The following is a 27,888-nucleotide window of genomic DNA, read 5'->3' as shown; positions in this document are numbered from 1 at the left end:
TTGTTAAATCAAATAAATTTTTCTTAAATAAATCAATAATCAATCAAGCAAAATATTTTATTACTATATTATTGAAGTCGTTTGAAAGGTTACAATCCTGGAAAGATGGTAATGTTTGAAAAATTTTAATAAACAAATGTTTAATAGCAGAATTTATTGCTTACATAATGCATTTAGTTTATCCCGCTTTCCTCAGTACGATAAATAACGTAAATTACAGGTAATATCGCTGAAATAACGACCTTAATATCAACCTTGTTTGTGTATAAAAAAATAGAGAGCAGATAAAAAAGGTATTATATAAAAGGTAAAAAGCATATCGAAAAATAATTTTTCTTTTTTTTGTCGAATATCAATAATATTAATACATATTAAACATATCGAGACTCGACAAAGGAAAGAAAAATCTTACTTATAAGCTAATCGATAAATTACACGCCCACAGAACTAATACTAATCGATATATAAAATTTATGGTTTTAATGTTTCCTAAGCGGGCTATGACTTAAGTTTTTTTCGTAGAAATAGCTGTAAAAATGTTTTGACCATTGCACAGCTCACGGAATGTGAATTTCTTATACAGAAAAAGCGTGACCTCAAATTATACAGATTAATTCGATTATTGCATCGATTTCTTCAAAGACATTGTACACTAGATAGCAAGTTTACATTAGTGACATACTTGTGCGTTTATGTTAGTAGCGTATGGTTCAATAATGAAAAGGAAATATGTTTATTATATGGAATGATTACTTTTATCAACTGAAACACTATGTATATTACTTATTGACAATCTTCGAAATATGCTGTCTAGTGTATGAATTGCTTTATAGGAATTCAACATTAGTTAGTTATCACTGATATGAATATATTAATATGAAGACTAGAAAGCAGAATTTTTTTAAATACTTAAATGATCGGTCAAGTTCTTCATATTGTTTATTTTACTTTTAAAAAGGAAATTATTAGCAAGGTATTTCTCAATGATTACAAAGTGAAGCTACCAATTAAAAGAAGTTGTAAAATGTCAAAACTATCTTTACATTAACAACTGATATAAGAAACTTTTTTATTAGTTTCAATTAAAGATACTGTGATTGGAAGAGTAAGGAAGTTTAATATGTACATAATAACATTCTTACATAAAATTACCGATCAGTTAAGTATTAAATATTGAAAAATAAATAATATTGCAAACAATACATTAAATCAAAGAAAGTAAGTTTTAATTTACATGATCAAATATTATTCAATTACTCTATGATCGAAAGACAGTAAATCATGTTAAATTTTTCTTTAAATTATTAAAGTACGATGTAATAACCGCTAATTATTCTGTAAACATGCGAATGATCAGTCTTATACGGTATTTTATGAATAGGAAAATTCGTAGTTAGAAGTATAAAAAAATCGTAAAAAATTAATTTGACGATGTACTTCTAATTAAGTACTCGGTAGGAGCTCTTCCCGTACTTGTAAATATTAGATTAGATTACACTCGAAGCTATAAAAAGGGCAATGGATTTTAGCTATGTTCTTTTAAATCTATACTTTGCGTTATTTTTTAATACTTTTCATTTCTCATAATAAAACATACGAGCATAAAAAATAGAAGTTTTTTAACCCTGTAACAAAGTCCTTGGCCTAAATTGCTTATTTTTTCTTCAACCTTTTTATGAAAAATTAGAATATCTATATCTACTAAATATAACTTCTTTAAATGTATAAAGAGTGAATTGATTGAATAAAATTTTAAAAGAACATAGCATAGACATGATCGTTTAGTTGATTAAAATTCCCACTTTGTAGCAGATTCATAATCTGTTTCTCCAAGACGCAACGCTCCATTCTTTCCTGCAGTAAGATATCTTCCATCGCTATGTTTAATACAAATACGAGAAGGTTCTCGTAATTCTAGATAGAATCCATCGGAAGGTATATCAGAATCTACGGTTACGCCTTCGCTATCTGCGTGCCAGTACTTGCCATTTTGACCTGAAATAAAATTTACTTTTCATGAAAAAGTACTTTGTAAGGCCTAATTTTTTAAAAGTCTAGCTGACGTTTGAAATACATTTATTGAATTACTATTACATTCTAAAATAAAAATTTTTAATTTTTCATAATAAAAGAAAATTTCTAGCAAATCTGTATTATTTAAAACTATGATAACTGTAACTTTTCCATATTGACGCAGATACATTGTTAAGATAATTAATGAATAGGTTTGTTACCTTTAAATCTAACAATTCCACGTTCACATCTTTCTACTCTAATAGTTTCATAGATAGCTTTGTTGCATTCTAATTTTGAACTAGCTGCACTTTTGGGCCCTACAAATCCTTGTTCACAACGTAAAACTAAAACAGGTCTGTTCATCAAATAGAAATAATATTTGCTAACATCTGAATCCAATCCATTTACAGAATCAGCATTAGCATAAAGATGGCCAGAACGCTTTGTTGCTAAAAATTTGCCGTTGTTAGCACGTAGGGCTACTGTACCATCCTCCGATTGCCAAATCAAATCAAACAAAGCATTGGAAGAACGCTTGTGTTCTGATGCCTGAATTCCACCTCCTGCTTCAAGACTCCAATAACGATCTTGCATGGTACGTACATACCATCTTTTAGTCACACGATCAAATTCTAACTGGAATGTTTCATGTCCAGAAATTTCATCTTGATTAGCTGTCACATCAACCCCTGGAATCACGATGAATACTATTATCATATGAAAAGACTTCTGAGAGTGACATTAATTAGTGATTGTAGTTAATTGATATTAGCCGAATAGACTGAAATTTACAATTAAAAAGATATATACTTGCTTGATTTAATAATAACTATTAACTAATACAATTTAATAATTAAGTATTATAAACCTATCAAATGAGACAATTAGGCCATGTAAATAGAAGGTACCTTGTTTTACAGATACATATCGTTGATTTAAAGCAGCAACAAAAGAGGCTTGTGGTAATGATTCTTCCAAAGAGAACAATTCATCTCTGGTCACAGTTGTTGATCTTGATTTTAGAACAGCCTTACTTCCAATAGGTGCCAAATATGCCCCATACAAATCTCTAATTAATCAAAATTTACATTTTTATGCTAGTTATAATCTTTAAGGCAACTAAAAAATCACATAAACTATAAAGATATAGCATACATGATGACGGATAACCAAAGTTTATTTGAATAAAAAATATCTTATTTGTATTAATGCATTTTGTTTATGAATCAAAGTGTATATAAATAATTAAATTATTCTGTCATACTTATATAATAATTGTAATATAATATCCTTTTAGTAATATTTGCGAGGAAATATTTTAACATCATACTATAATAATAAAAGATGTATTGATAACTCTAACCTAAGTGCAAGTAATCCAGCATGAAATTCAGCAGCATAAAGGCAATCCCGGGTACAAGAATCCAAAAGTTTTCCATCGCGCGCCAAATATTTATTGTTACAAGTATGTAGAGCATAGTGACCACCTTCAAATTTGGAATGTTCTTCACCATCATCTTCTATCGAAGCAGGACGAAATTCTAAAGTAAAAAGTGTATCTTCTCCCCATGGAACTGGTGCATCTACATGAATTTCATCTTGCGTTGCACTTAAGTGAGCAAACCGTTTTCTTCCAGCAGATTTTAAATTTACCTAAAACATATTCATATAACAAATTAAAATTAATTTGAAATACATTTTAAAATAATGTAATATATGCTTTTTTTATTATAATATGCATAAAAAAAGACAAAACTCTTATCAAGTATTGATGAAAATTAAGTTAATTTTTATAAGATATATTTAATCTAATATACAATATTATGATGGAATATTAATAAATATTATCATTTCTCTTAACTATAAGAAATACTTTTCACATATTTATGATTTTAATTTGATTTAAAAAAAAATTTGATTTTTTAAAAAATTATTGCAATATCAAAATCACTTCATTCTCTATAAGATTTTTAAGAATCTATAAAAACATATTATGTTAATGACCATCAATTTACGCATTTAGTAAATACATTTATCTTCACTAATCTTTCTATTTGCATCTATTTTCGAATATTTGAAAATCTTTGTCATATTGCTCAAGGTCATGTGACGGCATGGTATTATATGTTATTGGATTTTAGCTTTATGTATTACATTATAATGATAACAATATGTTGTTCCATTTAAAGAATATTGGCGATCTTAAAATCTTGAAGAATTGAGAAAATTTTTTTTCTTTTCTTCAAAACATAATATTTTCTTCTGACACCTTCTCCTATTGTCAAAAATAACTGAAATATTGAGAATGATCAAGTTCTGTTATTAATCTATATATTGATAAATATAATTATATTAGTTCTAAGCTTTTAATTTCTGATTCTGTAATATATAAGAAAATTATTTACCTGAGGTCTAGCAGCAAGATGTACCAGCCAATACTCTGCTTCACTGGGGGCTTTGGCCATACATTTAAGTTCATCCTGACTAGAACCCAGGAAATATCCTCTTTGAATATTCTTCAGAGCCCACCTTCCACTTCCTAATAAATTATAATTAATAATTTAATATAAAAATTAACAATAGAAGTTTTTTAACTTATTTAATATTCTTTAAATATTTTATATAGAACTATTTTTAATTCAAATATTTTGCTATTCTATTCCAGTATGTACAACCTGCTCTTGCAGATTGTTTCGTATTATTAACAAAAACTAAAAATTAATAATAAAAATAAATTATATTATTATATCAAATAAAAATGTTATATACCATCTGAAGCTAGTTGTATTTGGAAAGCGCAACCAGGATCACTAGGATCTTCTGCTTCACAAGTAACATTTCCAAACTGATCCACTGCTAAATAACGATCTAAATGGGATCGAAGGAAAACCTGTTGTTCACTACCTTCTAGAGTCCACAATTGTTTTTTCTTTAAACTTGAACCATTTGCGTTAATTTTAAATCCAAAAGTTTCAGCTGTAAGATACTTAAACTTTCCGTTTATTAATCCAACCTACAATAAATTAAATGAATATTTTTAAAAATCAACTTTTAAAATGTCTCATCCAATTAGATTAATTTAATTTAATTGCAATATATACAATTCAATATTATTTAGTTATTATTAAATTAAACTATTATTAAAATAAACATTAAATCTCCTTTTTATTGCTCTTAGTTTATTATTTTAAGTTTCAATCCATGCAACTTTTAAATTAAATATTCTTAACTATTAAATGCAAACTAAAACAATTTCTAAACATTTTAAAACTGAAATAATATATGAAGCATAAACATATATAATAATATTAATTTTTTATAACTAATATATATATATCGTTTTCAGTAATTGATAATTACCGTCCATCCTGATTTTTCGCTTGCATTTTCAGGACCGACATTTTCAGCACCGTTAGCCTGCATTGTTTATTTCAGCGATTCGGTCGCTATACAGAAACACGTGTCGCAAAAACCCTTCGATTGATTCTGCTGTTAAATAGAAACTACGTATACAATAAACATATAAATAAGAAGGTAGTAAATGTTAGAAGATACGCTATTAATACGCTATTAAATTATTTAGAATGAAAATAAGGAACGTTTATAAGTACACTCAGAAGTATTCAAACATTTATCGCAAAATTTTTTTCTGAATATATTATGTGCATTATGTGAAACGTTTTGAAATTTCGTTAGTACTATAACGAAACGCGATTATCGTGATTATAATATTAAAATTTGAAATCAATCCGAAAATGTTTATAAAAGTTAGGTACAAGACATATATTACAACAAGCACTTAATGAGTAATTAGTATATACAGATACAAATTAATATACATTAGTAACGGTCTTAAACATGCAGTTAATGTTAAAGATGATCTGACTATAGTTATATTGTGGCTTATTAATACTTTGTGAAGTATATGCTTCCAATAAATATCTTGTAACTTACATATACATTTTCAGATCCGTTCCAAACTTTACCAACATAATTACGATAGTCGTATCTCGTTACAATACTAATGAGATTTCAAACTATTTTATATAATATACGCATAAAATGTTTCTAGAAGTGCTGAAATACTCTCGTGAGCCACTGTATATAGATACAGTGCATCTTACAACGGTATAACCATCCTATTTGTGTTTCAGGATTGAAATTGTTTTACACGAGCATACACATACAACCCTGACCTCCCCGGAAAGATAATTTCTAAAATACAGTTCCCAACTTAGAATATCACTTTTATCCTGAAATTTTGTCCTCTCCTAAAGCATATTTTATTTTCAACCCTCAACTTGGTGACTCATTTGTACGTGTTTCCGCCTGGGTGGGGCCAACTTCTTCGATATGAAAACGTTAACAGTACTGTTTCGTGCTTTATCAATTACTTTTTTTTTTGTTCACGAGCGAACCTTATTAATTTCTATTGATCGTCTATTTTCTTTAATCGTAAAAGAAGTATGTTGTACTTTTTTATCCATAAATTCGAACGCACTTTATTCCATGCTATGACAGTTCTTCAATCTCATTACCGTGATTAGATATTGTAAAATAAAGTAAAAGACATGTAATTAAGTATGCGTTAAATGCAAAATAAGTGAAGAAATTATATATAAAGAAAATTGATCTTTTTTCATCGTTTGATTTATTTATACCTTTTTTCCCCTGTTGCTTTATTATCGTAGTAAATATTTATTTAACGAAAATTTATACTAAAAATTGTTTCAATTACTAATTACTAATTACTACAAATGACTAATTTTTGATAATTTTTTTATACCTATTCACTATATTATTGGGCGATATAATTATATTCATATAAATGTATGTAATATTATATTTTAAAATTAAATTCTTGCTAAATTACTAGCAACAAGAATAGGAACTATACAAAAAAAAAAAAAATACAAGAGTACAAGACTCAAAAATCGGTTAATTAAACCGTAATGCAAAATCAATAACACGATACGAAAGCCAGAACAATGACTGGCGTTTCAACCACCCAGCTTGACAAAGCTATCTTTAAATTGTAAATTTTAAGCTGTAAATCGACTAAAGTGACAGAATAATAACAAATAGTAAAGATCGAAGGTCCAAGTAGAATTATGGAAGAATAAAAAAAGAATTAGTCGAATAAATTGAATAAAGTAACATTAAACTGAAAGATTCTAAATAATACTTTGTTTAATAAATATCGAGAAAAATTAGATAGAAAATGAAAAATAATTATTTTTAAAACGACAATTAAATACAATGACCAAAGTATAATATACAGTTATTATGCGAACTTCCTTCAATCACCCAATAATCGGTAAATATTAAATAAATAATATGTTTTTACATATCTATAGTACAAATTCATAATTTTTATTAATAAATATATGATATACATGTATAATAAAGATAATTTAAATAAATTGATTTAAATAAAGCATTATGATTTTGTTGCCAAGTAAATCAAGTATACTCACTAGACAAGAAGGAAGACAGATATATGTGCAAGTCTTGAGAAAACACTAAAAAACAGACAGAGAAAAGTACCGCAAGAGAGGTACGAGTCACGAGCGACGAATTATATTCGTCACAACAAAGATACCCAGCCAGCAACTGACTTTGGATCGCTTGTTCCTCTCAGTTTGTGTTAAGGATCCTTCAGGAGTTCTTACGCATGCGCAAAATCTGATCCCATCGTCGAATCAGGACTGTCTATAGAACGCAATATTGTTGGAGATATCCTAAGATTCTTTTATTCTTTACCCTTATTGTTATTTTTATTGCTTATATTTATTATGAAAATTACTTGACGTTCTAATATTAATTTGTATAATATATGGTACGTATTGGCACTTATCGTGTAGATAAATGAATATTTTCATACAATAAATGTAACAGATAGAGTGCGCATCTTTGAATTCACACGGCCCTGCGAAATTTTACCAGAATATCGCGCGTGCGCCGTTTTAATAAGGGGGTCGTGAACGATAGAGGATATAGAAAGAGGAAAAGGTGGGGAATGAGCATACATCGAACTGTCGACTTTCCGGAGGACTGTGAACCACAGATCGACGACCCTACTACCTTTATGATAGTTATTTCCCCAATAATACTTCACGATGACAGTTCTCGACTTTCTTCAATTTATCCATTTCTCGCAATAATTTTCTTTTCGCTTAATTTATATTTCTTTCTTTCTTGTGAAACTTTCAAAATATTTGTTAGATGTATTTACTACTGCTCAAAAGTATTAGAGCAATAGACACTGACTTATTTTTGAGAAGATGTGCCTTGATTACAAAATTATGAACAAATTGAACTACAATGATTTATAATCATAATATGAATAATAGTATATTGGAACCAGAATTAATTGATTTTTGAAAATTAATATGCAATAATAAAACTGGTCTTTCTAACTATCAGGTCTTATGAAATTATTTTGTTACCAGACAAACACTTTAGCTTCAAATCATAAAAGATGTAACAGTAGTTTATTGAAATGTTTTCATAATACTAAACATATTAGATTAAGTTTTCAATGAAAAATCACTTTAGATTCTATTAATGCTAGCTTTATGTAATAGTGTATTGAATAATGTTTTTCTGTGATTTATATTTTTATTTGTATAAATTGAATTATATGAAGCAGTCTGTATTTTGTTTATATATTATTTGCAATCAATTATAGGTCGTCATTATCATTTTTATTTTTTTAATGTCTTAAAATGAATACATTTTGATCGATTTATTAATATATAGTAACATTTTTCAATTATATTCTCCTCATAAAGAAATACACATTTAATGTAATTAGGAATTTAATCCTAGCTTCTTAGACAGTTTACAGTTAAACGATATACAGTTATTTCGTCCTCTTTATATTCGATATAGACTTTCTGCCATAATTACCTTTTTCAAAGACCATTTAAAATTTCATCAATTTAAACTGGTAAACGGTACATGCTACTCCTTGAATTGAATAAATTATTTTTAATTTACAACGTTTAGGATCGGATTTAAAATGAGCAGAATGACAATGACATCTATTTGGAAATAAATATCCCATATTTTTTTTTTAAATTTTCCACATTCTTTTTCTTGGATTTTTATTTTCTTAGAATTGTGTAAGCTTAACTTTGAATCAATATATCACTGTAGCTCAAATGATGTCGATGGAGCATATATACACGTACCTTTTCACGGAAATCAATTTCTGAGAAAATAATTTTTAATTGCATTTCGCTGCGTAATCGAAATCTTTCATTTTAACTAAGCATATTCATTTATTTTCGAATAATGAGATATTCATTCTTTGAAATTTCGTAATATGTTTAACATTATATGTCATTACCTAGCAGTAAAACAAGGTCAACAGTGTTTGACTATTAAAAGTTTATATAAATCAATCGGATATTCAGAATTTCATCTTATGTTTCATTCAGGAAGTTAAAAACTTTGGAGCGTATCTAATAAGAGGTTTACACTAATTTGATTTTCTTCACAAATCGCGGACGCAGAACAGCTCTGAATTTCTTTCATTTACTATTAAACTTGAACTTTTGGTAATTAGTAATTACTAACTTTTATTTAGATACATATATCATTATATAGCCATATGTTCATGCATGTTATAGTTTCATTATGTTACAATTGGTGCCTCTATTTCGAAATTTAATATAAAAAATTATATAGGTATTTGCAAATAAAAATTTACGCACAAATGTTTTGTTTTGCGATGTGCATTATTTATATCAACTAGTATTTTATTATAATTACAATCAACATCATGTGAATAACTTGATTATAGATGTGGGTGGTTAAATTTATGTGAATTTGTATGATGTGAAAGATATACACTTATATAGATAACAATATTTCTCAAACTATAATTACAATAAATATTATAACTTTCATGTATTAGGATATATAATGTATAATAATAATATAATAATAATACTTTATTGTATGTCAGACTTTACATTCATTACAAGAAGCTTCCTTGACACAGTAGATTGGTTTAGTTACAATTAGTATACTTTTTCTTATTTATTATTTTAACTTTGAAATTAAGTAACATATATTAACATATATTATAACATATAATATGTATATTATATAACATACATAATATAATGTATAATACATGTATATTATTTTCGTATTGTATGTTATATATACTATAAACAATTATATATATTTATGTAGGTACATGTGATAAACTTGTATGAGGATTTCAGATTTGATAATATCAAAAGGAGATTATAAAGTTATTTAGTATTTTTAAATACATAAGTCGTTCATTTGTTGCAGCAGAATTTGTCTTGCGATAGCCTGGCCTAGATGCATCTAGCAACGTCGTTAGGAAAACTGTAACTGATGGAGAGAAAGGAAGAATGAATAAAGAAAAGGAGAAGAGAGAGTTCGTTGACCGTCAAAGAGAAGTCAGGAGCGTGACTGTAACCGTGACTGTGATCGTAATCCTGATCGCAACCGCGATCGTAACCATGACCGACTTGCTGTTACAAATCTTTAGAAAGTTTTGTGTGTGTTCGCGAACATATGTATGACTATAGGTTTAGGTTACACATGAATATTATATATGCATGTAAAAAAGTTTGTACATCATATATAATTCCTTTATTTTTTTCACCATTGACTAGTTAATGGCTTTTATCATTTTTGCATGTTACAAACTTCCTAAGAATATGATTATTTCTAGTAATTATTAATTACGACAATTCTCGTCTTCCAATTATATTTATCCATTTCTTGTAGTAGTGTCCTTTTCGTATCATTTATATTTCTTATCTGTAACTTAACCTCAAATTGTTTTAATTGACAGAGTACAATATAGGCTTTTTATATCTTCCAAACTTTGTACCATTAAAATACTATTGGCAAAATACTGTTTATTATAAATAATATTTCACTATTAAATTTGAATAGCTATGATATAATATAAAATTGAATACGAGATAGCAATTAGAAGTAATTAAATTTTGATATACAAACATTAAAATGACCAAGGACAAAAACTGAAGTATAATTTGTCATAACTACTTCCTTGTAAAAACTTGACAATCCTTATATAAATAACAATATTAAACATTTTGCCATCTGGCTAAGATTAAAAATGAAATATATTTAAAAACACCAAATCAACAACAGAACAGAAATACAACAAGAGTAATCATTGAATATTAAAATTAAATAATTATAAAATGTCGTATTTTTATCAGAAAATGTATTTTATATTTGCAACAATCACCGCCTTAACTTTGAGTATAATAATTTACCAGGTATCTATATATTTACTAATAATATGTATTATATTATATTAATATATATTATTAACAACACATACATATACATAATGTATACACGTGTATATAATGTATGTTATAGCATAAAATATCACAGTATTTTAATATATGCATATGAGTACATATTACGCTAGAACAATTTTATTTGCAAAAATAGTTTAAGATCAGTACATCACTATTTGAATACGTTGATATTTATTAATATAAATAATAAAATATTTAGCTTTAATATCAATTAATTTATCATGTTATGATAACAAATTGTCAATTCTGTTGTACAAAAATAAAAGAAAAATTAATAAATATTATTAATATTTAATTTAATTTTTAAACCTCTTCAAGGATGAATTCATTACAGGCAGTGAAAGATGATTAGTTTTTATTTTTTAATTACATTTCTTTAAAATATGCTTATAAATATTAAATGAAATGACGTGTGAAAAAAAACACATATGCCAGCATCCCTCAAATGGTTAAATTTTATAAAATAAAATTATATAATTGTGTAAGAAACATTAATAATAAAATGTTTTATGCAAAATAATTGATAATAATAAATTAATAACCAATCTTTTTCTGCTCTGCAATATCAATAATTACGCATTAAATTATTTTAATACTAAATACTATTATTTAAATTATTGATAAAGTAAGATACTAATGGGGTTGATGAGTTTTAAGATCAATATCATTAACAGGTTTACTTAATTCAGAATGGTAACAGATTACATCGTCCAGGTATATAAAATGTATCAAGTTTTTAATATCTTTAAAAAAGTATAAAATATGAACCAAAAGTATAAGAACTAAGAAAATATTAGTACATATATTTTTATCATACTTTTTTAGATGTACCCATAATTCTGTGGTGGACACCTTTTGGAAATGATGAAAAATTACGGGACTGTGGAAATTATCAGTGTTATTTTATAAGTAACCGATCCTTTCAATATCATAAACAGATAAAAGTAATGTATATAATACATATATGTATATACATTTTTATGACTTGTAATAAAGATAAATTTTCGGATATATTGAAAATTTGAGAAATTTCAGCTATTTTCCAAAATTAAGAGAGTCTTATTATTACAAAATCGATTAATATTTTGTATTTTTCAAATAGTTGTAAACTAGTATTGGTACTAAATAGAAATTAACTAATTTATTACTACAAAATCAATGATTTATAATTTATTAAATTTAATGTTATAAATGTGCAAATTGCTCATACTTGTTTTTAACATTATTATTTGAAATATATATAGCTCTTAATTTTCAGAGTTTTCTTTTCTATGGTAGTAATTTTCGAATTAATGATTTACCAAAATGGAAATCCGACGAAATTCCGTGGGGTTTGCTTCATGAAGAATCTCCAAGAAATAATCCAATATTAGTTCAACAGGAAACTCTAAATCTTTTTACATACTCTTCAACATTTAGTAGATTTAGTGATGTACCTCTAACTCTTGCAGATCTACCTGGAATTACAGAATTATTAGGTGAATATAAAGTATTCAATATACATATATATTTAAATTATTAATAATCTGGTCCTGTTTTCATTGCAGTATGGTGTTATAACACACAAGTTGTTTAATTAATAGTAACATTAATACTTCAATTTTACAGATAGAAAATATTTTGTATCTACAAAAGAAAAAACAAGGTTGATATATGAAAGAAATTTGGCACCATTACTTTATATACAATCTGATTGTGATACTGCAAGTAACAGAGATATTTATGTAGCTGAATTAATGAAATATATACGTATAGATTCATATGGCGAATGTTTAAATAATGCTCAACTTGAGAAAAGGTAAAATATTTTTGCAGACTTAAACAAAGTCAATTCTACCATTTGTATTGTTTCTATAAAGAATTTAACTATAATCTAGGTTAAAGGAAAATTACCTTGAAATATTGAACAGTGAAGATTTTCTTTCTTTTATTGCCAATTACAAGTTTACAATAGCTTTTGAAAATGCAGTCTGCGATGACTATATCACTGAAAAATTGTGGAGGCCCCTTATTGTTGGATCTATACCTATATATTATGGATCACCATCATTTAAAGTATTAAAATTTATTATATAACTATTATTTTTATTGCTTAATAGATTAAATTGATTTTTTTCGTATGAAGATAAATTTCTTGATTTAATTGTATTGATATTAAAAAACTAATCAATGTTTAATTTCATTTAATGTAATTTACATACAAATTTCAGTTTTAAAACTACATAAATATTGGCTAAATATAACGTTATTTGATTTATTAAATTGATATTACTATTCATTATAAAATAAGTCAAAACGGTTGTAAAAATTTGCTTGAAGCCTAGTATTGACAATTTAACAAAATTGTCTATAAATGTAATGAGAATTTTGTAAAAGTAGTCAATTATTCGAAACAAAATTTCTTGTTCTGGGCAAACAAATAATTAACTAAAATAGTTGCATTCTTTAACTCCAACTGTCTAATATAAATATATACATTCAACAAAATTGACTATAATATAATACAATTTTGATATTTTTTTTTAGGATTGGCTTCCAAATAATATGTCTGCTATATCAATACTCGATTTCAAAGATCCAGTAAATTTAGCCAAGTTTTTATATAATCTTTCCAATAATGAAATTGAATATAATAAATATTTATCCCACAAATTAATTGACAACTATGAAATAGAAAATGAAAGATTAAGAAAGGCATTAGAGAGAAAAGAGGAATGGTTATCTAATGAATTTGGAAATTATGTTGAAGAATTTGAATGTTTTGTTTGTAAAAGCATATATCAACCAAGAAAAACAAAAATTGTCAATAAGAAACATTATAACTGTCCATTGCCAAAAAATCCACTAACAAACAAAACTGATCATTCTAATTGGTGGACAAAACAATGGACTTTAGAAAAATGTGGTGCAAAGATATTGAGTTACCATATGAAAAATAACCTTACAATTAATGAGGAAAATTTTGAATCAGATAAAATGAAACTTTTTAATAGAAATGAATGTTAATTTATTTATTTTTAATAAATCGAAAAATGATTATTTTATATATTCAGTAACAGATTGTAATATTAGTTGCATACTTGTGTATGTTTTGTTTTTATTTTTATTACAGAATTTTTAATATGTGAACTATATTTTTATAATAAAGGTAATATCCAAAAAGCTATTGGAAACACTTTATTTCTTGATTTCCAAATACCATTTCTAAATTATGTCCCTAATATAATATTAAATATCAAAAAAAAAAAAAAAAATGTAGAAGATTCAAAGCAACATTAGGGTATTATGCTACAATCTACTATTTATGATAATACTCGCTAAAAAAAACGGTTAAAATTACGATGTTATTATGATGTTTGCTGTTGCAATAGAAGTTTTAATGGCAAATAGGGAGACCTGGTACCAGGGAGATGTAATGAAATAAGAAGAAATTGTTAAAAAATGTCTTTTAGTTCTTCCAGTAGTAGATGTTCAAAAATTTCTGATTCTATGTGTGAATACAGAATGAAATAGTAATAATATTGTTCATGGTTTCTACCTATCATTTTAGAAGCTATGATGAATAAAATAATTAGGATCAAAGTTCATATTATAATATATTGTTCATATATAATATGAAGTTCATATCCTGTGTTATTAGAAACGAATTTGATATCTAGGCATATATTCTATTTTCTGGGTAAATAGCCTGTATGACAAAATAATGTTATAAAGAAATAAGTAATTTAAATTAGTATTCTACGTACCAATTTAACTGAGACGTGACAAAATTTAAAAGCAAGCTCAGTTCATGGCCTTATTTTGCAAAATAGGAGCTGGTACTTTCATTAAATCACAAAGATGATTTCTTATGGGTCGAAGTTCAGATACTGATTGTTCCCAGTCAGTAACATTTAATTCAGTCAAAATTTTCATTAGATCTTGTTCTGGAAGATCCATTTCTTCACCATAAAGAGTTAAAGCTTCATATGTTCTTAATGCAGCTACTTTCCGTATGCATTTATATTTATGACAAAGAAAAATACTTAACTGACAAAATGCTCTTTTTGCAACTGGTCCGTGTATCTGTAAAAACTTGTTATTAGTTCAAGATCATTTTATTATTTTTAATACTAAACATTGGAATATACTAACTACCTGTAAGAGCTGACAAAATACATTTATACTGCTAATTAATAACTTAGTATTGTTCGTATTTTTTATTTCTTGTTTAAGCAGTATTAGAATTTGTTCTGCAATTTCATTTTCAAAATCATCAAGAACGACTTGAATACAACCGGAACTAAGTAAACGATCTAAGAAAGCTAGCATTGATGTAATCATTCTTTCATTTTTGTGGCTTTCCTCAAAAATATTTAAAATTTTATAGCATAAACTTTTGAGACCCAATTCATCTAATTCTTGTAAATAAGAAAATAGGGAAACACTAGAATATTTAACCTGAAATGAAAAATCGAAAATGTTATACAAAAGATCGAATATTAAACATAATATATAATTCATTATAGTTTCATTATAATTCCATACCAAAGATTCACTTAAACCACCAACACTAAATATAATTCCACGTAGAAGATTCATTGTATAAGGAGGATAAGATAACATTTTAATAAATCGTGGAAAAGTAGCAGATTCCATTCGCCATTCTATATTTTCTTTACATTCATCATAAGGAAAAATAGTTTTTAATTCTGCATGATATGGAATGTTCGGTAAAAGAGGATCATTATGAATAAGAGCACTGAAAACAATTCCCGCTTGCGCTCGAATTCCATCAATTCTTTCAACAGCTTGTTGTGCAATTCCTCCAATTATATTTGCCATTAAGTTTTCATTTAATACAGAAAATAATTTTGCTTGTGATACTAAGTTTGTTAACATCTGAAATTATTTGAAGAGTTTTAATTTAAGTAAACACATGTATATGTAAATATGGGGTATTGAAGATATTTTTACATGTAAACCAGTCATTGCTGCTTCTCGTACCCAAGCTCCTATATCTCCACGACTATCTATAGTATATTCTTTCAATGCCAATAAATAACAATCATATAAGTTGTGAATATATATACGCCACTTGTCTAAAAGATATAAACATATTATTTAAACAATATGTGGAGAATTAATTAATTAATTAATTATTCTAAACTCTAATTTAAGAAATAACAAACCTGCTTCTTTTACTCCCAGAGTTTGACAAACCATTATTAATGCATGAATAGCTTCTTTCCTACTTTCTGCCCATTTTAAAGAACTTTCTGATATTTCAGTACATTTAATGAGAGCTTCTATTATATCTTTTACTCTTTCACAAATTATAAATAAAGGAAAATAGCCTACAAAAGAATAATTATTAATTAATAAATAAAATAAATACCATATTATGTTAAAGGTCATAATTGACATAATAGACCTAACTTTACGTATACTATGAAATACATCATACGATACCTTCCACAATAAAATCTTTAAGAACGTTTTCACATTACCTATAGCCTGTGCAAAGCCTATTCGAACAAGTTGATTACTTGATTGTAAATTATCAAGGTAACGATTAATAACAATATTGCGATCTTGATTATCCATGTTTGCATAGTATTTTCGGAAAAATTCTGTATGTGCTTCAGCAGCTTTCATCTTTACTACAGATACTTCATGTCCCAAACATTCCTCCAAAAGATTTTGCCAGTCACCTTCAAAAATAATATTTGTTTATTTACACTGTGCTTAAACTCGTATAATATATTGTAATGAAAATATAAAAAATATTTTCATATCACAAAACATTATCAAATAGGAATTAATATTTTGTTTCACAATTTTGTTATAGATGATTAATACCTTATGAGTCAAACTTTAATTATATTTTCAGCATAAATTTGTTAATTGTTGTAAATTTTTATGAATATTATATAATATTATATATGTTTTTATGTATGAAAATTTATAATACAAGATATCAAACTTACAAATAATTTCAATGGAAATTGGAAAATGAACAATAGAGCACTTTTTTATGAGCACAGCACATGCTTGTTTCATTAATTCTCCTCCTAGACCTTTGAATTGTCCTCTTTTTCTAAAAATGTTAACTATGTTTCTGACATTCTCCACAGCTGATGGCCCAATTATATCTGCAATTTTTTCATTGCAGCAATTATACAATGCTTCCAAGATTTCTGCAATAGCTAATACTGCACCATGTCTAATATTTAAATCAATAGAATTTAGCATATCTAATAAATTTAATAAAACTGTATGCTTAATATAATTAGGATCAATAGATGTTAGATTGAAGAGGGCTTTGGCTGCAAGTTCTCTAATTGCTGTATCCCAATGTGTAACTTTTCTTGTAACCAAATGATCAATCAAAGATTTTGTATACTCTTCATATTGTGCAATTTGTGCACTAATTTTTAAGTATGCATGATTTCTAACTCCAACTTCAAAATAATCAGCAATTGTAAGTATCTCTATTCCATGTGGAAAATTTCCTTGTCTTCCTACATTTTCTTGGAATGCTGCAGAAGCAGCTCTTCTACAATTAATTTCTCGATCAAAACAAGTAACAACTACTAACATAGCTGCAATTTCTTTTACATATGGTTGAATTATATCAGAATCATATGCTCTTGGAAATGACCAGCAAATATAACATGCAGCATCTCTGATTAAATATCCAATTGAACCATAAGCTCTTGGTTCATCAAATACTAAGGCTTGAAGGACAACTGGTATCACATCATTCAGACGATGAGGAAGAAGAAGACCACGTCTTCCTAATTCTGCTAATGCTAGACAACCACCATGCCAAGCAGCATCCGATTCACGACCACAAAGAAGATTTAGCACAAATCCTACAACCTCATCCGCTAAATCCATTGGCAATCTTGCTGTTATTCTACCAATTCCTTTTGCAGCAGACCACCGTATTGTAATTGCTTTATCTCTAAGACCTTGTATAAGTTGTTCAATTATATCTTCTATTGCTGATGGAATGTCCCGGTCATCATGATTCGATGAAACATTTTTAATATCCTCCACATTTTCCATAATGTTAGAGTTAGTATTAATATTAGGATCTAGACATATAGGTCTACTGGTTCTTTGATATCTCCATGGAGCCAATTTTGTCCCTAGTAACACCAGTCCAATTCTTTGTACAATTTTAATTCCAAACTTCCGAATAAGATCTGCAGGATTATCATTCAGATGAAATTCTAAAACTTTATCTAAAATCATTTGAATATATGGTTTAACATCTTCTCTTGCACTGTGTTTTAATATAGCTGCTATAACTGCTAATGGACCATGTCTCAAAGGATCAGTTTCTACACATTGTAAACTCCATGTTATCATTTCTTTCAAATATAACTTTTTTACATCTGATCTTGATAAAAAATTGGCAATTAGAAAAACTGCAGCTACTGCACAAGCGTCCTTTGATACGCAAAACAATTTGCATATTTTTAATATTCTAACTATTATTGTTTGCTCGGAATTAGTATCAGAAACTTCTAAACGTGAGAGTGGAAATGGTATCTTTGAAATTATAGAAAGCCAAATTAAAAGTACATAACGAGTTTCCCACGTCTCCACATCATTTGGATCTTGTTTTTCTAACATTCGTAAAACAGGAAAAAGATCTGCTACCTGTAACAAATTAAATTATATATTTGGTGATTAAAATATAAAAAAGAAAAAGAGAAAGAGAGAAAGAGAGAGAGAGAGAGAGAGAAAGAGCGGGAAAGGGGGAGAGAAAATGAAGTTAAAAAAATTAAAGCATCTGCATACCTCATGTGGAAGGTATGTAACAATCTTCTTGTATGTTTTAACGGACATAACAATGAAAATATATTTAAAAGCATTATGCCGCATAATTTCCGTAGAATTTTCATCTCTAATAATACCAATCAGTGGCTGTAGAATATCATCCAAATAAGGATCTAACAATTGCCTTTGATCCTGATATTGTGATAAGATAAAATTAAATCGGTCTCGATTCTTTTCAATAAGGCTCGGAGAAAGATCCACCTTTTTTAGTTCAGTAATTAAAAAAGTCACTTCGTCGATTTCTTTAAAAGCACTAAATCCACAACCAATTATTTCCGATTCCAGACAATCATTTAACACCATTTTTTTTATTCGTCACGTTTCGTGCTATTCGGAAAAACGACTACGATCAATTACAATTCATTCCTATACGATTACGTTTACGTATGACAGCCCAAAAATATGAAGAACAGATTCTTTCGAACGATTTCACAAAAAACGATGCTAAATTATGGCGCATGCGTGGCTGTACAATAAACCTTTTATGAGTTTATGTAGCTTATACAAATATCCAATTTGTATTTATTTGAGACAATTTATTATAAATAATGGAAAGTCTTCTTTAAGAATATAGGGTTTCTAAAATAATGTTTCAATTAATCATAAGGTCTAATTCGAAAAAAATGTATGAACTGAAAATTAATAACATTTGATAATTACATTATGAAAACGATATTTGCTAGTGATACATTATCTGTGCAATAGAAACTTTGTATGAAAAAAATATTATTCTATATTTTTGATCTATTTTTTCATATAGGATCACTCTTTTTCTAATTGTACCACCAGTTATAGAGCATTCTATACATAAGATTTAAAATAAAATAATAGAATTATAAAGTAACATTTTTTCCATGTTTTAAGGTTGTAAGATAATTTCTGATTAACTTTATTATAGTTAATTAAATTTATTTGTCTGTAATGTTGAAAAGAATTAAAAGTATCAGGTAAAAAACTCATTGCCATTAAGTAGTCGTGTAATTTTAATTTTGAATTTTACATTATATATATAGTTTCTATAAGAATATAGACATTAGTTTGTAGGAGCAGTATGATTAATTATTTTTTGTCATTAACAGTTTTAACAATAGATACATTAATTATAATAATAGCTAGTTTAATTTTAATGATAATTACTTTAATTTTAAATATAAATTGAAATGAAATTATTTAAACCATTCATATTTTTTGAACAACAACAAATGTAATCAACAAATGTAAAAGATAAAATAAAGTTGTAATAGAAGCAATTATACTAAAAATACATATATATATTTTAGATATAATAATAAATTTAAAAAATGTGAATAATGTCTATGGAAATTATATTCAGTAATGACATTTACCGTAAGTTTGTAAATTATTAGAATAATACATTCTAACATTCATACATTTAAAAAATGTAGTACAATGTAAATTATCACAGTAAGTCAATTTTTTCATTATTTACATTAGTGTTATTTATTATTATATATTATCACGTAATCTTTTTCTGTCATTATGTCTATAGAATTTGTTAAGTTAGTTTATAATATTTACTAAAAATGCTATTGTCATAATTATCATTATTATTTTAACTCATATATGTAGAATAACGAATAAGCCCATTCTGAGATTTCGACGCATTCTAAAAATTCCTGTGACATAACCTGTTATGAGCAATATACAAATGAAAGAGTATAATATTCGTAACTTATTTTTGATTTTACAAATTCATCAAACTATTATTGTACGTAATTATACTGTATAATTGATTACTTTGTAATGTTCCATGTGTAAGAAATGTTGAAAAACAAGTAAAAATGTTTATCCATGAACTGAAAGTGCTACTTGGTACCGTTTCATCAAAGCGGTGGTAGAATCAAGAACTTCTAGGTTTCGGAAAAATGGAGGTCGCAGCTTGATCGAAATCGTGGATCCACCTCGTTTAAGAAGAGTTAAATTGCGTTATTTTTTTGTGGGATAATACAGTTCTAATACGTTTCCTTGATTCTTGGTATTCTATTTTATTTATAAATTCAAAATCTATAAAGTAAAGACCGATTTTTACGCAGTAAAATGCAGGAGAGACGGTACATCTCTATTGTACGCTTTTCTCAATATACTTTTAAATCTAAAACCTTTACTGAATTTTGAAAGTATTCTAGTTGTTAAGAAAAATAATACATGTTCTTTTTAAACCTTAGTTTTCATATATAATTCTGTAATTTTGTAAATAACATCTTCAATTTTGCAACTATATTTATTCTCATATTGTTTCTTCTTTAACACATCTAATTTTCTTAGATTTATAAATAGTTGTCATAGTATGATTTATGAATTTCATGAACATTTTACTTTGTAAGAAATTTGATATTATGAGCTTATATAATTTAATAATTTATTATTCGTTGCAGTTTTAACAAGATAATACGTTGGATATACAACGCTCAATACAAAATGAAATCAAAGACAAAAGCTAAAAAATCAAATGGGAAATTTGGGAAAGTTAAATTTTCTCCAAAAGGAATTACTTCTATAAATCCAGACTTATCACAACTACATCCGCCTATAGACATAAGTGATTCGACTTTATATCGTGTGAGCAAAATTTTAGAAAATGGCAGTGATGAAGTTAGATCTATTCTGGCATATGAATGTGATTTAGTATATGAATGTCGCATATGCCGAAGCCTTTTTAGAAGTTTGGTCAATTTTATTTCTCATAAACGTGTCTATTGTAAAGAAAAATTTGATGTTACATTTGTTAGGGACTCCTCCAACGATTATGATATAGTATGTATGACATAGTATATGATATAGTATTTTAATATATTTTTATATAAAGACAAGATTGCTAAAAATTAATATTTGAAAATGTCGTATTTAAAGATTACATAACTAATATTTTGATGGAATCCAATTTTGATGAAATGAGTCGTATGTCAAAAAGTAGATAATAAGATTTTTAGATGATTCAGAACCTTATCTTTCTTCAAAATTATGTAATATTTTCAATTAAAAAAATATATAGAACATTAGATAATGCATTTTAAATTTGGAGTTATAAAATATAAATAAATTGATATAAATCTAATATTAAGAATAAAAGGAATTTTGTTTTTATATAATTGCAATATTTTGTGATAATATTGGTGAAATATCTCATTTAATTGTTGTTTGAAATACCGTTAAATATTTTAATTTGGATATATTTACTTAAGACTAGATAATTTTAATTAGTATCCAATCTATACATATTCAAGTAGTAACAATATTTTTACTTGAAGAAAATTTTTTTATTTCATATGCATAAAGAAAAATATAATATAAAATGATCATTCTACATAATACTTACTGCAACTTGTTTTGTAAATTTTCTCAATCTGTTATATTTTTATCAAGTTGTCACAATTCATCTTAGGAATAGAAATGAGTATGTGTATTATGTATAATATATTATATGTGTTATGTACATATATAAATGTATATATGTATATGCATATGTAATATATGGATTGTATATGTTACAGACTTCCACGAATAATTTAGACATACAAAAAACACAGGGCCTATTTAAAGAAGGATGTGGAAATGATCGAATTTTAAGAAGTCAAGCTTGCAAAGAAAAGGAAAAGAAGGATCTCACTGCAATTGTTAATACGCTGCAGAAAAAACAAATAGAAAACTTACAAACAAACACTCAACGATTATGTTTGGAGACTGTACATTCAAATTCATCGGCAGTATATCAAACTGTTGAATCAGTGCTTTCAACTGAGAATCATACAGATTTAATGAAAGCACAGGTATTTATAAATAATTATAATACTTGCAAATAATTACAAATAGAATTAATTAGAGCTATTTAAATTTTGTTGTAAATAATATTTAGGTAACAGAGCTAAAAAATATAAATGAGAGGACTGTAATGTTAGATCTGAATGGCCAAGTCTTAGAATTTAGTCAAAAGTTGAGTGGTAATACAATAACTCAAGTTCGTAATAATGAAGAAAGTGATAAGGAAGTTATTTGTCCTATATGTATGTTTTTATTATTTTGTCCATTATATGCATAATAATATTTATTCATCTTAAATTATAATTGCATTGTTGTTTAATTTTTAGGTTATGCGAAATTTTCAACGAAAAAAACATTAACAGTTCACACAAGGACACTACATACATCTCACAGGTTATGTTACCCATGTCCTTGTTGTTCTAGTACATTTGCAAATACGTGGAGTGTTTATAGGCATCTCTTTAAAGGTGTGTAAAAAGTATTATAATAATATTTTTATTAATTCCAGTAATTTTCATTAATGATTATGTAATTAAATTTAATTAATTTTATAACTTCTTGAGGAAAATAATTGTAATTTTACATCTGCGAATGAGATATATCACTGCATGGATGAGATACCTTGTGTGTCTTTATTAGGATGCTGAATGTCCTATTGGAAAACTTGGGACGAAACGTTGGTAAAATGGTGATTAAAGTATACATTATATTCTTATAAATAAATGCAACTGTAAATGTAATTGTAGTTAGAAACAAAGAGAGATGCAGAATATCAGAGAGAATCTGATGATTAACATTCAATTGTAAATACCGACATAAGATATTTCCTCCGTAGCATTGCATAAATATTATTGCAGAGTGAAATATCTCATTCATAGCGTTGCGTAAGCGATATCATTATGGTGGCATATTTCGTCTATGGTGTTGACAAACGATATCGTGGTAATGAAATATCTCGTCGGCAGTTGCGAAACGATTAATAATATAAAATCACGTTGGACTAAAAATTCTACAAGAATTAATTTTTTAGAAGTTAGAATTCTTTTAATGAAATTTTTAAATACGAAATATAGTTCATAGAAAATCTAATGAACAAGTGAGGAAACTCAGATCACAAATTCAAGAAAAAGCATTTATTAAAGATACTACTATTGCTGAAGATTTACAAAAGGAGGATGCTCAAAAAACTTTAGTGAATAGTGCACTAAGGGCTAATGAAACACAGGTATTTTGATAATTATAGTTATATCTTTGTTTTTATTGAAGTATCGTTAATATAAAATACATTATATTAATAGGAATGGATAGATCAGTTGGAATTGGATACAGAGTTACAAAGATGTGGTGGATGTGGAAAGAGATTTGATAGAAAAGCAGCGTTATCAGCTCACTTGCAATATTGTAATAGGCGTGTTGCAGCATATGAAAGTATAACTAAAGACAAAAAGATCAATAAAATTCCATCAAATGATGTTTCAAATGGAAATACTAATGAAACATCTATTCGCGTGGAGGCAGTTGCCAGTTTAAGTAAAGCGGACTGGGATATGTTGAATAGTGAAGGACTAGTTTCACAAAATGTATCTAATGGGAATGTTGCAAGAATTCTCGCAAATGAAGTACAAGAAAACTTGGCGAAAGACAATCTTTCTTCTGCAAGTGATGTTTCTGACCCTTTAGAAATTGTGTATACTAGTATAAACAAACATAAAGCTAATGTTGGGAGTAAGAAACGAAAAAATAAGGAAAGTACAAAAAGATTGAATAATAATGCAGGTAAAAGCAATATTTCATATTTTATATCTATAAGATTTAAGATATTATAGTTTATACAAATATATTTTACAAATCTTTTTATTTTGATTTTTGTTTCGGTAAAAAGAATGTAATATGTAAAACAAAAAGTATGTAATATGATATATCATTCCTAGAAAATATTGCAAAAGGCATATCTGTAGAAGTGAACATTGGGCATGACACAGCAACTGAAAAACTGGATCATGTATTATCAATGGAAAAGAAAGTAGCTTCAATAGTAAACTTCGAAAAGCTTGAGTGCCTTCCATGTAAACGAAAATTCCCGTCTGTGCATAATCTAAGAAGACACGCTGCCATTCATATTGGATGGAATCGTTATCAATGTAGACTTTGTGACTATAAGTGTTTCGTTAAGTGTGATTGTATAGCACATTGCAATAAAGTTCACAACGCTCAAAACAATCGTGTTGTTATAGACGAAATGATAACTCAGATTCCAGACGACCAGTATTTGTGTGGTCAAGATATTACGTCGAATATAACGAATTTAGAACAGGAGATTGATACTCCAGAAGTTGTAGAAGTTAACATTACACCAGGAAATATGGGATTAGAAGTTAAAATGAGAGAGAAAGGGATGAATGAAACAGAGACAAAAATAGTTGATAAAAATTCAATAGTGGTTCATGAAAATGGTAAAACTCAAGAAAGCATGGATAATGGTATTAAAGGAAATACTTTGGCAGTGGATCAAGATCTTAGAAAAATGGTGATGGAAGTTATCTTTGGATCTTCTGAAGTTCACTCCGCAAAACAAACAGGTGTGAAAGAAACTGAAGACTCTAGTTCAAAATTACAAAATAAAGGGGAAGGAGCACAATTTAAGGATTCTAATTTAAAGGAAAGTGCGTATATGCAAGACAATTTAAGACCGCAGCGTCCTATTCGTAACAAAATAAAGCCTCTAAACAAGGATTTTATCTACGATTTAAAGGAGGTCACATTTCGTAAAGATTCTTTGATCGTGAAATCTTTAAACAAGCCACTTGCCAAAAAATCTCCAGTACAGGAAGATGACAATTTGGAGAAAGATTTAGACCAGCCGTCCAAGCGTTTTAAACCTATAGAAGATGAAGAAATATTAATTCCTTGTGAAAATAACACCATAGTAAACAAATGCGAAATTGAACTCAGTAGAGGTTTTAAAAATAGTTTTACTGTTTCTCAGTGCCGCAATTAGTAAACATTGCATCATAGTGGAGTCTCTATTCAGTCAGAAATATATTGTTTAAATTGATATTATTCATTTCCATGAACAAATTTTTAGTAAATTTTTAAACTATATTCTTCACAAATATATATATATACATATATATATATGTTAATTTGTTCAGTAATGTTATTATTTTTACTTTTGTTGAGCATTATTAAGAATTTAATTCTTCAACACATTGTTTTCTTCTTAAGAATTAATAATTGAAAATATTGAGATATATAGAATTACTTAAAAAATTATTTAGAATATGTAATAATAAAAAAGAAAAGATAGCAAAATGTAGATAATAACACATTTTTTAATGTAATAATAGTTATATGAAGAAAAACATTATTAAAATTTGTAATGTATTGTATGATAATTCATACAAGCTTTTTTGTTTAACACAGTTTAATTATTTTGTTTTATTTCTTTCAGATTAATTAAACACAGATGTGTTAACGAAGTATATTTATAAACTTTTAGTTAAAGATAAATATATGAACTCTTAGATGGAAAGTTTATAAACACAATTTATGGATAATATCCGATGTTAATTTAAAATAGATAAATCAATGTTTGTTCTCTAATTCCTAATAAAACCGGTAAATTCAAATAAATTTATTTTAGATTTGTATATTTATTGTGTTTTAAATTATTACAAGCATTCATAACTATTTTTGGTTTTTATAGATTAGGGTGATATTATTTTTACAACTGAAAAATATTCTAAATAATAATAATTTGTGAAAACTATTAAGGAATAAGTATGTCACATATAATTTCACGTTACATATAGATAATTTATTTGCTTACACAATATTAATAAGTTACAAATATATAGAATAATGTAAAAATAAATAGAAAAATTCTAAAAAAAAAAAAGAAATGGATTATTTATAGATGTGTATAAATAGAAAATGATTAAAAAAAATCATCTTGTAAAAATAAATTATAAATATATGTATGTGATGGTTATAGTTATAATAAAATATCTGCAATAGCTTTATTGGATTTTTAATATTTTATTGATTAATAAATTAATTTCATTTGTAACATTATGTGATGATAGAATAATAATTGGACAAAGTATGTAATATGTATCAGGCAATGTTGAGCTGTTCGTTTAAATTCAAATTTTATTAAATTAATTTTCATTTAAATAATTGTTTACGCAGACACATTTGTTACTTGAAAGTTGAAAATTAAATTGTTCAGAGGAGTTGTTGATGAACAGTTGATGGGTGTTTTAAATATACATATTTGGCACATTAAGCATTTAAATGTTGAGTTAAGTCTTAAGGGTCTGCGGGACAACAAAAAGTTATTTAAAGCAGGTCCGTAGTAAACAAAAGATTAAGAACCGCTTGTGTATATATTTGCGTAAAGGCGCGAAAACTTTCAACGGTATGATTTGTTTATGTTTGAGATGCTAGCCACTGATTAGTCAAGAGAGCTCCTATCACAGCAAAGTTGCCGCCATTGGTAGAAGAACTACCGCGACAGGTACCTGTGGTAGATGCGCGGCAAACGGCATCGAGAGACAACGTTTCGTTTTCTGTTCGTGTCAGTGTCTGGAGAAATCTGTTAGTACGGATGACGCCGGTAAAATTATTACAATTCAATTCTATTATGTTTACAATGGCGATAAACAGTGAAGTGGTGTGAAGTGTATTATTTGCGTTAGCCTTCTAATTTCCTGGAATCTTTTGCTGAAGGATTTTAGGCGCGGTATCGTAAACGTAAGTCATCTGTTCTTTTGCTTCTTTCTTTTCCTATCTTCCGTTAAGTATCACTTTTCATTTTTAAATTCCCACTGAACGCGAAACTTTCGTTGAAATGTTTTCTACATAAAATCTATATTAGTCTATAAAGCGATTTATTAATATTAATTTT

At 26.9% G+C, this 27,888-nt stretch overlaps 5 protein-coding genes across 20 annotated transcripts in view; 3 read left to right on the top strand and 2 right to left on the bottom strand.

The window, feature by feature from the left end:
• Window positions 1-123: 123 nt before the first annotated feature.
• Window positions 124-7,676, bottom strand: LOC122577042 (protein singed). Of its 4 annotated transcripts, none has more exons than XM_043748103.1 (8): window positions 7,494-7,676; window positions 5,377-5,519; window positions 4,786-5,029; window positions 4,422-4,555; window positions 3,380-3,669; window positions 2,925-3,085; window positions 2,235-2,705; window positions 124-1,995 (listed from the first exon to the last, which is right to left on the bottom strand). In XM_043748103.1, the coding sequence occupies exons 2-8, from the start codon at window positions 5,437-5,439 to the stop codon at window positions 1,790-1,792; spliced, it is 1,569 nt and encodes a 522-aa protein (XP_043604038.1). In that variant the 5' UTR covers window positions 5,440-5,519; window positions 7,494-7,676; the 3' UTR covers window positions 124-1,789. The 4 variants fall into 4 exon arrangements, with proteins under 4 accessions (XP_043604038.1, XP_043604036.1, XP_043604039.1 ...); XM_043748101.1 differs by having other exon boundaries at window positions 5,377-5,505; XM_043748104.1 differs by having other exon boundaries at window positions 5,377-5,502.
• On the top strand, window positions 3,610-15,082 carry LOC122577043 (alpha-(1,3)-fucosyltransferase 10). 4 transcript variants are annotated; one of them, XM_043748107.1, is made up of 8 exons: window positions 3,610-3,630; window positions 10,333-10,624; window positions 12,041-12,080; window positions 12,192-12,310; window positions 12,625-12,844; window positions 12,975-13,164; window positions 13,244-13,421; window positions 13,893-15,082. In XM_043748107.1, the coding sequence occupies exons 2-8, from the start codon at window positions 10,619-10,621 to the stop codon at window positions 14,370-14,372; spliced, it is 1,233 nt and encodes a 410-aa protein (XP_043604042.1). In that variant the 5' UTR covers window positions 3,610-3,630; window positions 10,333-10,618; the 3' UTR covers window positions 14,373-15,082. The 4 variants fall into 4 exon arrangements, with proteins under 4 accessions (XP_043604042.1, XP_043604041.1, XP_043604040.1 ...); XM_043748106.1 differs by having other exon boundaries at window positions 10,333-10,632; XM_043748105.1 differs by having other exon boundaries at window positions 10,333-11,318.
• LOC122577038 (tubulin-specific chaperone D) overlaps window positions 12,689-27,888 on the bottom strand; it is a 21,499-nt gene continuing 6,299 nt past the window's right edge. Inside the window, exons 1-10 of one of the 3 annotated variants that reach the window (XM_043748091.1) lie at window positions 20,958-21,032; window positions 17,336-19,019; window positions 16,856-17,059; window positions 16,538-16,702; window positions 16,323-16,447; window positions 15,894-16,247; window positions 15,504-15,806; window positions 15,113-15,431; window positions 13,260-13,392; window positions 12,689-12,823 (exon numbers count right to left, since the gene is read on the bottom strand). In XM_043748091.1, coding sequence (XP_043604026.1) covers window positions 15,150-15,431; window positions 15,504-15,806; window positions 15,894-16,247; window positions 16,323-16,447; window positions 16,538-16,702; window positions 16,856-17,059; window positions 17,336-19,019; window positions 20,958-20,972 — 3,132 coding nt within the window. In that variant the 5' untranslated portion in view covers window positions 20,973-21,032 and the 3' untranslated portion in view covers window positions 12,689-12,823; window positions 13,260-13,392; window positions 15,113-15,149. Of the gene's footprint in view, window positions 12,824-13,259; window positions 13,393-15,112; window positions 15,432-15,503; window positions 15,807-15,893; window positions 16,248-16,322; window positions 16,448-16,537; window positions 16,703-16,855; window positions 17,060-17,335; window positions 19,020-19,160; window positions 19,939-20,957; window positions 21,033-27,888 lie in introns of those variants that run through there. The other 2 variants (XM_043748089.1, XM_043748092.1) reach the window with 2 other exon arrangements.
• Window positions 20,508-26,139, top strand: LOC122577039 (zinc finger protein 800). 5 transcript variants are annotated; one of them, XM_043748096.1, is made up of 8 exons: window positions 20,508-20,928; window positions 21,596-21,974; window positions 22,712-22,987; window positions 23,074-23,221; window positions 23,306-23,446; window positions 24,053-24,204; window positions 24,278-24,755; window positions 24,911-26,139. In XM_043748096.1, the coding sequence occupies exons 2-8, from the start codon at window positions 21,639-21,641 to the stop codon at window positions 25,975-25,977; spliced, it is 2,598 nt and encodes an 865-aa protein (XP_043604031.1). In that variant the 5' UTR covers window positions 20,508-20,928; window positions 21,596-21,638; the 3' UTR covers window positions 25,978-26,139. The 5 variants fall into 5 exon arrangements, with proteins under 5 accessions (XP_043604031.1, XP_043604030.1, XP_043604032.1 ...); XM_043748095.1 differs by lacking the exon at window positions 20,508-20,928 and adding an exon at window positions 21,059-21,195; XM_043748097.1 differs by lacking the exon at window positions 20,508-20,928 and adding an exon at window positions 21,130-21,271 and having other exon boundaries at window positions 21,596-21,779.
• LOC122577044 (tetraspanin-1) overlaps window positions 27,101-27,888 on the top strand; it is a 15,556-nt gene continuing 14,768 nt past the window's right edge. The window contains exon 1 of one of the 4 annotated variants that reach the window (XM_043748121.1): window positions 27,101-27,734. The gene's annotated coding sequence lies outside the window, so the exon portion shown is untranslated. The remainder of the gene's footprint in view (window positions 27,735-27,888) is intronic. The other 3 variants (XM_043748119.1, XM_043748116.1, XM_043748111.1) reach the window with 3 other exon arrangements.

Source organism: Bombus pyrosoma, linkage group LG17 (assembly GCF_014825855.1).
Source record: "Bombus pyrosoma isolate SC7728 linkage group LG17, ASM1482585v1, whole genome shotgun sequence".
In the NCBI taxonomy this organism is placed as follows: domain Eukaryota; kingdom Metazoa; phylum Arthropoda; class Insecta; order Hymenoptera; family Apidae; genus Bombus; species Bombus pyrosoma.
This window is presented reverse-complemented; position numbering and strand designations above follow the sequence as displayed.

Bases quoted from the DNA above. Each gene is read 5' to 3' on its own strand.
- LOC122577043 (XM_043748105.1), top strand. From the start codon at position 11,241: ATGTCGTATTTTTATCAGAAAATGTATTTTATATTTGCAACAATCACC. The intron at 12,311-12,624 runs GTAATGTATATA...CTTAATTTTCAG, and splicing joins AATATCATAAACAGATAAAA to AGTTTTCTTTTCTATGGTAG. The intron at 13,165-13,243 runs GTAAAATATTTT...ACTATAATCTAG, and splicing joins AATGCTCAACTTGAGAAAAG to GTTAAAGGAAAATTACCTTG.
- LOC122577039 (XM_043748093.1), top strand. The intron at 24,205-24,277 runs GTATTTTGATAA...TTATATTAATAG, and splicing joins TAAGGGCTAATGAAACACAG to GAATGGATAGATCAGTTGGA. The intron at 24,756-24,910 runs GTAAAAGCAATA...TATCATTCCTAG, and splicing joins AAGATTGAATAATAATGCAG to AAAATATTGCAAAAGGCATA.
- LOC122577042 (XM_043748103.1), bottom strand. From the start codon at position 5,439: ATGCAGGCTAACGGTGCTGAAAATGTCGGTCCTGAAAATGCAAGCGAA. The intron at 4,556-4,785 runs GTATATAACATT...ATAATTTATTAG, and splicing joins AATACAACTAGCTTCAGATG to GAAGTGGAAGGTGGGCTCTG. The intron at 3,086-3,379 runs GTTAGAGTTATC...TTGATTAATTAG, and splicing joins GCTGGATTACTTGCACTTAG to AGATTTGTATGGGGCATATT.